This window comes from Nestor notabilis, unplaced genomic scaffold (genome assembly GCF_000696875.1).
Source record: "Nestor notabilis isolate BGI_N333 unplaced genomic scaffold, ASM69687v1 scaffold17748, whole genome shotgun sequence".
NCBI lineage: Eukaryota > Metazoa > Chordata > Aves > Psittaciformes > Psittacidae > Nestor > Nestor notabilis.
Genome location: NW_009938919.1, coordinates 4,946 through 13,626, shown reverse-complemented (window position 1 = coordinate 13,626; position 8,681 = coordinate 4,946). Strand labels below are relative to the sequence as shown.

The 8,681-nt window shown below is 52.4% G+C and overlaps 1 protein-coding gene across 1 annotated transcript; it reads right to left on the bottom strand.

Annotated features, from left to right (window-relative positions):
- Positions 1 to 862: 862 nt before the first annotated feature.
- On the bottom strand, positions 863 to 5,045 carry LOC104409671 (twinfilin-2-like; the record flags this gene model as incomplete). The annotated part of the gene is made up of 2 exons (XM_010019605.1): positions 863 to 1,041; positions 4,968 to 5,045. Coding segments are annotated over 2 exons (257 nt in total), but the record flags the coding sequence as incomplete, so codon positions are not given.
- Positions 5,046 to 8,681: the final 3,636 nt, after the last annotated feature.

Genomic DNA, 8,681 nt, shown 5'->3' with positions numbered 1-8,681 from the left:
TCTTCATACGGGAGGTGCTCCAGTCCTCTAACAAAAATATATTTATATATATGACAAGTGCATGTATTGACTTGGCAATAAATCTATATAGATCGTATAAAATACATACAAATACATATATAGGTATGTGTGTATGTGTATAAATACATATACATATATATATACATGAGACATGCACACATGTTAATACAGCAGTAAATCTTGATCCCACTGAAAGCCCATTATGGAGATGTGCTCAAGAGGACAGTGTTTTCCAAGCCATACTGCTGGCATCCTCTAAACCAGCCTCCATCCAATCAGCCCTTTGGTGCCCGCTCTCCACACCATCTCCATCCCCACAAGGCACCCAGCAGCAGTCAATGCCGGCCTGGCCACATGCAGCTCCAAGGGAAGCAGCCTACCTGGCCCTTTTTAAGGCTGATTTTGGAGCCAAGCCCAGAGCCGGGCCTGCAGCCACTGTGTGTCAGCCCTCATGCAGAGCAGGGCCAGGCAGGACACACGGCCAGGTGAGCCACTGCCAGCACCAGCTCTTCCCTGTGTTGCTTTTGGCCAGAACCATTGTGGGACGTCTCCATCCCAGCCTTATGGTCCACACCGCTTCCCCTCCACATCCCAGTCCCTCCACCTCCTCACAGAGCACTGCAAAGGGGACAGAGACACAGTCCCAGTGTACTGTGTCTTAAAGATCTCCCCCATCCCAAAGCAGTCTCCACTTCTTAACCTGGCACAGTGATGGAGAGTGTAAACAACCCTCCTAAGCCTCAGTGCAAAGTCAGCTTGGCCAGCATCTCCTCCACTCTCCACCTCCCAGAGCACACCCATGTCCCCATGCTGTGGTGTCACAGTGCGGTGTGGTGCTCACCGGGGAGCTGTCGGGGGACCAGGAGATGAAGAGCCACTCGTAGCCCTGAGCATTCTGGCTGTCCAGGCGGTACAGCATGTAGCATGGCTGCTGCTCATCCAGCAAGGGCAGCACAAAGGCATCATAGTCAGCGTCCCAGCGCCGGGACAGCTCTTTGTGGGCTCCCAGCACAAGCTGTTCTGGAAAGAGATGGAAAAAACGGTGTTAGATGAAAGCAAAGCTCACCCCGCAGGACCACGTGGTGGCTCATCTAAGGGCTCAGTGCAGCTCCAGCACAGACAAAGATGCCATCCTGCAGAAGAACAAATGATGATCTCGAGCCATGTGCAGCAGCGTACATCCCCAGGGGTGACCCCCAGGAGATGCCACTGGGGCTGTGGCTGCTGTGCTGGGCCTGGTTTTCTGCCAGTATCCCACTGCCTCCTGTCAACCATCTCCTCCCTTCCCCTGCTCCTCACTGCTGAGGTCTCCTTTGTGGTGACCATCCATAGCCTTCTTCTGCCCTGCTCCCTCCATCCATGTAGTCCCCAACTTGCTCACAAGGGAACACGAGACCTCTGTCTCACCCGGACAAGCTCGGGGGGCACTAGAATAGCTCATCAGGGAGATGAGGAACTACCTAGATTTGGGATGTTAAGAAAAATAAAGGTCCCATAGCAAAAGTCAGGACAATGAGCCAAAGCTCCTCTCACTGAATTCCCCATAACCTCAGATGGGTGAAAATCAGAGCTGACACCCAAAGCCCATGTGTGAGAGGACCAGGGATGTCCCAGAGACCCCACTCTGGGGAGGGACCATGCTGCCCGGAGAGCCCCAACCTCTGCAAATGACCTACATATTTCACACACGTGGTAGAAGCTCAAGTATCTGGAGGAGTTTTTTTCAGCTGCTATGCAAGCACTGGTGGGGCTAGGAACCCCATGAGCCAGGCAGTGCTCAGCTGAGATTGAAACCCTGGTACTGGCATCCTATGAATATGAAAACCCCCCTTGTGAGGGTCAAACGATGCTTTGGGATGGCTGGATGAAAAGTGATGGAGCTGGAAATTATCAGCACAGGCTGCTGGAAAACAGCCTGTATTTTTATTCTATTTTTAGATGCAGAAAGGTCTTGGGTGGGAGATGTCTGGACTCAGAACAAGATGTAGAAAAGTCCAGAGGTGCCAAAGCAAAACGAACTGGGGCCTTGGACAGTTGGCACTCGAGGGGATGCTGAGCCTGGCACGCATCCTGCCTGGACCTCTGCCCCACTGCCCATTGGGAGCCAGGGAACCCCTGGCTGGGGACTCTCCCTCCTAACCTACCCAGTTCAACAGCTCCAAACCCCATGGCAGGAAAGATTTAAGGAAAATAGTTGAAGAATAAAGAGTTTGGAATGAATTACTCTTTCTATCCAAGCAGGGCATTCCCCTGCCAACAGCAGTGTAGCCCTTCCCTGCCCAGCGTTGTGGAATCTGCCATCATACACTGAACTCATAATTATTTGCACACAAAAGCACATATTACCAGTAGAGTAACAAGGACAGCAGAGAAAAAGGTGCTGAAAACACTTTACTTTCAGCAAAATTACCTGTTTTGAGAAAGAGAAGTGTAAAACCCTCAATATACCCCTAAAATAAAGCTTTGTAAACAGATCTGTGCATCACAAAGACCTGGAATCCCAAAAAGACTGCAAGGAATTTCATCTGGCCAAACTCATTGGTAGTTCACGGGTATGTATCTGCCAAACATCCCAACACCTCACCCACAAGGCAATCATGCCGAGTCACTCCAGGCTATTCCCAGGCTGCTTTCCCCTGGGCTGGAGGAGCCGATTATTCCCCTGCCTGCCACTGGGCTCTCTGCAGTTCAGCTCAGCCCATTTAGGGCCAAATTTTCCTCTCTGGGAAGCACTGGGAAAGGCAAACCCAGAGCAGCCGCCCTCGGGCAAAGCATCACTGTCAGCACGGGCTGTTTCAGGCTCCATTTCTGCAGGGCACTGGTGCTGGACAAAGCGCAGCTGGGAGCGTGTTTCCAGCCCTTGAGGTGGCCCCAGCACTCGTTGCAGGCAGGCTGCCTGGCTCTGAAATGCCCTACACCGAAAACCATGCTGGACTCCCAGTTACTTTCACACAAGGAAACCACTGCTGACCCTTGGTGCACATCCTGCTCCCCACCACTCCTTCTCCTTCCAACCTCAGCAGGTCCCCAAAGGCAACATCAAAGAGTTCCCAAAGGGTTGCTCAGCCATAGCTGCGCTGGGGACCCCAGACACTGAGCATCTGCCATAAGGCTCCTTGTACCATCTTCCTCTCCTTCCACTGACTGATACTTACTCCAAAATGCCCCAAGACAAATAGGGCAGAAGGTCCTCTGCAAGCCATCGAGCAGAGCTAGAGGTTCCTCTTCCACATCCCCTGTGCAGGCAAGGCAGCTGACATGCCACTGGGGCACAGCCTGGGACACATCCCGGGACACATCCCATCCGGGGTCTGCTTGCTCAAGTCTGTCCATCTGGCTCTGACATCTGCCTGGCCACTTATTACTGCTCAAAGGTCCCTCTCTGGTGGGTAGCGGCAGGCTGATGGCCCCTGTGTTACAGAAAGATGGTGGCCCAGAGGCCAAGCACCTTGTTCCAAGTCATGTGGGCAGGTAGATGGAAGGTCCCTGTGCCAGGCTGCTGGGACCACCACCACCTTGTCCCCAGCAGGACAAGCCCTTCAGCACAGAGGTGTTCCCAGCTCTCCTCCTTTCACCTGCTGCCTCAGGCTCTGCTGCATCTCAGAAGCTTCTGCAGACACTCAAGCTCCTCCAGCACTGCCCATGGCTCGTCTAGGCCAGAGGAAAGAAGCGGGAAGGGTGGAAGAGCCCGACTGTGAAGCACAAAGCACGGTCAAATGAGGTTGGACCATGAAGCATGATGATGACACATTGGACAGATAAATACATCCCATTCAGCCTGAGTTGAGATGGTGGGACGTGGCTTCAACTGAAAGTAAAAAGTCTCCCTTGCTGGCATCACTGGCCACAACCCAAAGTCAGCGGCACAAGCTCTAGGACCGTAAGTCCAGGCTTAGGGCATCTGTGACTTACCTTAACGCAAACCCAATTCCCACTTTTTAAAAGCAAAAGGAGCCAAGAAAGCAAAAATGTTGTCAAAGATGCTCCAGACAAATAACGTAGGCATCACATCCTAACACATGGATGATGCCAGGGCCAAAGCCAACACCAGTGAACTCTGCACTGGCCCTGCTGATGTGCCCCACACATTTCAAGCCATGCTACTCTTCGAAATGGGCCTCTGCAGCCCCTCCAAAGGCCAGCACGGGCTCCTTATGACCATGTCCACCTCGATGTTCTGGTGGCCGACCCAAGGGAGGTGATGACAGCAGCTTGGCAGGACATTAACATCCCTGCTGCCTTGAGAAACAAGTCACTCATATGCAATTGTATGAGGCTGAGGTGATGGAAAACCTACACCACGGAGGCTCCCTGCTGGGATGTTCAATCAGTGCTTTGCTCCACTTGTTTATTTGATAGATGTAGAGGCCACCCAAAGGCACGGGACAAATGTGGGCAGGCTGGTGCCACCAAACTGGGCTAGGAGCAGCCCCGTGCATGGGAGCAGAGCCTGGGACAGGATGGGTTTCAAAGTGTAGCATCCCTTGTGGGATGCAATCCGTGTCCTGTGCTGAGCCCACCTGCCCATCCCTGCCCTGAGCATCGCCTTGCCTGGTAAGGGATGCCACGTCCAAGGAGGAAGATGCTGCACATCACCCCTGACCAAGGTCCCATGCCACCCGCCATTCTTGCAGGGCTCCCGTAATGCAATTTGGCACAGCAGCAGCAAAAGTCCCCCACAGCCCAGCTCTGATCTCAGACACTAGCAAAGTTGCTGCTCCCCATCTTGGAGCTGCCCCAGGGCTCCAATAGCTGTTGCTCACCAGCACACTCACATTTTGGGCTTGTACTTCAGGTCTGGGCTGCCACATGCCAGAGAGCCCCAGCAGCATTTTCCTTGGGGTTTCCAAAAACACAAGCTGGCAGCACAGCGGCAAAGGGGAAAAGAGGAGAGGTGAAACTGAACTGAGATGGTGTAAATCAAAGCACTTAAAAACTGCACTTACCGTCCTCAATGACGACCTTGATGAGCCGAACTGAACCGTTTCGGGCTTTGGCAAAAAAGTCCCTTAATTCCGTGGTGGCTGAAAGAACCAGAAACATGGTGATGAGATGTGGCAGTGGAAGCAGGCACTGGGTGCTCGGCACTGGCTGGGGGAGCACCTTGGCAGGAGAGAGATTTAAAAATAGTTTAAAAAAATCTGTCTTTGCCCAAAAAATGGTAATAAAAATAATAACACAAAACCCAAACAGCTGGGAGCAAAGTGCTGCGTCTCCCTGGGGGCATCAGAGTTAAACAGCAGCTGGGAGCACATGTGATCCAGAGAACTTGATACTTGGCCTGCGTGAACATAATCACCCAAATTTAGATGATGGCTTGGCCGGTGCAGGCGGGTAGAGCTCAAGTGACAAGTTTGTTCGCTTCACAAAACGGCAGGGTTTGGATATGGAGGGTGGCTGGAAGATGTCCAGACAGGTTGTGACATCCTGGGCTCGTGACACATGTCAGGGATGCTGCTCCTGAGGTGGCTGGGGACCAGCATGACTCCGGACTGGAGGCTCTGGTTTGAAACTGAGCCCCTGCAGCAAGTAAAGGCAATGGTTCCAGGGTTTTGCTCCAGAGCTGGTGGGGCTTTGGTTGCAGAAGGCTTTTGGGGAGCCACCTTCCTCCTCGTCCCTCCTCCCTGTGCACCAGGCACCAGCAACTGGTCTTTGGCATCCTACCAGGGAGCAACAGCGGGCAGTGGATGTTGAAGGGGCAGCCTACAACTAGTGTTAGAGCCTTAATCTGCCCATCCTGAATGCATCACCGGTGCAGAGCTCCCATCTCACCTGGGACATGCTACATGGGAAGAAAATGCCCGAGAGATGCAGCTTGGAGAGGCAGAGCCCCTCAGGGAGGAGCATCTCCCAGCCTGGCAGAGCCCAAAAGCCCCATTACATGCCTGAGCTCTTTCCTGGACGTGGCGCACAGCCAAGGAGTCCTGTGAGTTCAAGGCAGCTCTGTGCTTGTTAGAAACACTAAAGAAACCAACGCTGCAAAGATCAGAGACCTGGGCATAGGCCCCTTAGTCCACGCCAGGATCTGTACTTGGAGTTGCCGCCAGCAGCTCCCTGCCACCAGCACTTTGCTGTGCTGCCTGCCCATCACTGACCACCGTGCTGGAGCTGCCTACAGCAGGAAGGAGCCCTGCATTGGTCCCTGGAGCCTGAGAGCACCCACTTCAAGGCACTTTGCAAAGAAAGCCATCCCTACAGCAGCTGAAAGGTGCTGGACAAGACACCTCCTGCCAGCAAGGGCTGTACCCATTCCGCCTCAGCCCCACCAGCAGTGGGTACCACCCTTTGGCACAGCCCCCCAGCATCACCTCGGGGGGAGCCTCGACATTACCCAACACCTGCTCAAGGGACACCAGGGGTGCTTTCCAACCCCTGGAGACAGCTCCCCAGTCTCCAGGGAGAAGGAATGGGTATGGATTTGTCCCCATGCACAAACACTGATGATGATGCAGGCAGAAAGGTAGACAGGGATGTCCTGAGGAGCCCCCCAGGGAACTCTTGCCTGTCCCCCCACTGGCACATCTGACATATATCTGCCCCACCGTCAGCTCAAAGCCTGCCTTGAGCAGAAAGATGTTCCATGGCTTTCCCTCCCATGGAGAGAAGACGCACAAACGAGAAAGAACTGCCAGCTGACACCCTGAGAACAGCAGTGCATACAAAGGGCACAAAGACACCCCAGTGAAGGCACATCAGTCGTTAATGGCATTTTAGGGGACACACAGGTTTGCTGGCATAACCCCACCGCCAGCAAACCACCTTTCTCCCTCCATCAGCACTAAGGCACATGGCTCTCCCTGTTCCCAGAGCAGACCTTCATTCTCTCACAGCGCTGGCTGGGAGCTCAGCCTACTCCTGCTGTTGCCACCCAAAGATGCTCTGATATTTTTAGCCCCTTTCCCTGTTGAGAGTGGCTGTTTCATTCTGGCAGCATCTGTGGTTATTGCAAACACAAGGCGGAAAAGGAGGGGAAAAAGAGACATTTATACACCCAGGAAGCCTCATGCAGGAGACAAAAGCTCCTAATAAGCATTAAGCTTCATTGATTGCTATTACACTACCAAAATAGGAGAGAATAACATCAGTCCTGCATGTTTCTATAACACAAGCTTCAGAGGAGAAAGAGGAACGTCCTGCAGTGCTAAGTGGCTGCAAATCCCTCTGGCCTGACCCCAGCCTTCCCAGAACCCAAGGGCACATGGGGGTCTGGAAAATCAGGAGTCTGGGCAAATACAACTCCCCAGCCTACCTGGAAATACTAGGAATGCCCAGAAGTACTGGGTTGACAGCTGGGATGACTGACAGTTGAGTGACTGACAAGTGACAGCCAAGCACAGGGACCTGTGTAGGTACAAAGAGGCTTGAGGGGATGAGGAAAAGCACAGATGCTGCTGGAGAAGCTGAGCAAAGAATGGGAATAGTGCAAGGTCTGCCAAGGAGGGAGATGCTTTCCAGAGGAGGCAGCAGCAAAGGTTTCAACAAAACCTCAGAGCAGGTTTTTAAGCTTTAATTCTGCTGAAATAAAAATGATAAAAGAAAGCATTCTGCTGAAATTAAAAACCAAAATTTAAAAAAAAAAAAAAAAAAAAGAAGAAAGGAATTTTCATTTAAATAAGAAAATCACTGGGGTGTTTTTGATGTCCCCTTCTGTCCCCTGTGACACAGAGCCAAGAGCCAGTGAGCCAGCAAGGAGGGACTGGAATAAGCTAGCAAAGGTTTTCAGCACGAGCTCAGCAACTGCTTCATTAGGGGCATGATTACAACTTAACTGGCACAGCAGACGTGACGAGCTGGCTCGCACGCCTGAAATATTAATATAAAAGTCCGTGGCCAGAGCTGGAAGACACGCAGGGAGAAGACCTTACCCTGGAAATGGAGGCAGAGATACCAGAGGTACCTCGCTGCCAAGAAGTCTCCAGGACCCAGCTCAAGGGCTGAGAAAGCCACGTGTGGGGAAACCATAACAATCAGAGAAAGGGAGGAGTGATGAGACAGAGGACGGGAGGGGAACCCACATGTCCAACTCACCCTCTAGACATGGGTTCCTGGAAAATCCTGGAACAAACAGGCCAGAAACAAACCCAACTTGGGCTATAGCCAGCAGGGATCTATTGAGGCCAAGTTGCATGAGATCAACCCAACTTCCTCCAGAAGACACACAGACATGTGGGCTTCAGGAGTCTCAGCTCAGCTTTTAAACATGTCTCCATGTGTCAGAAGCCAGTTTGGGAAACATACTGGTGGTGAACCTCTATGGCACAGGCACAAAACTGCACGGATCTCTCACTGTGGGAGGTGTCAGAGGCGAGATCAAGCAAAGTCTCCTGGGGATACCCAGGTGGTGGCTCCAGGTTTAGTCCACATTTCACTGAACACTTCTGGCACTGCTATAGTGCTTCCTGCAGCTGCAAGGTGGAAAGCTAGAGGAGATGGAAGCGCGCGTTGGAGAATTCACCATTCTCTTGGTAGGCTGGAGAAATGGGCTGGGAAAAAAAGAGATAGGATGAAACTCAATAGGAAGCTAAGTACTGTAACTAAGAGAAGGACCAGCTGCACCGACGCAGGGCAGGGTCCAGCAGCTCCAGAGAAGAGAAGTGGGTCGCAAGCCAAGTTCAGGTTAATCGCTTCATGTTATTGCAGGCAAAGTCATTTGTGAAGGC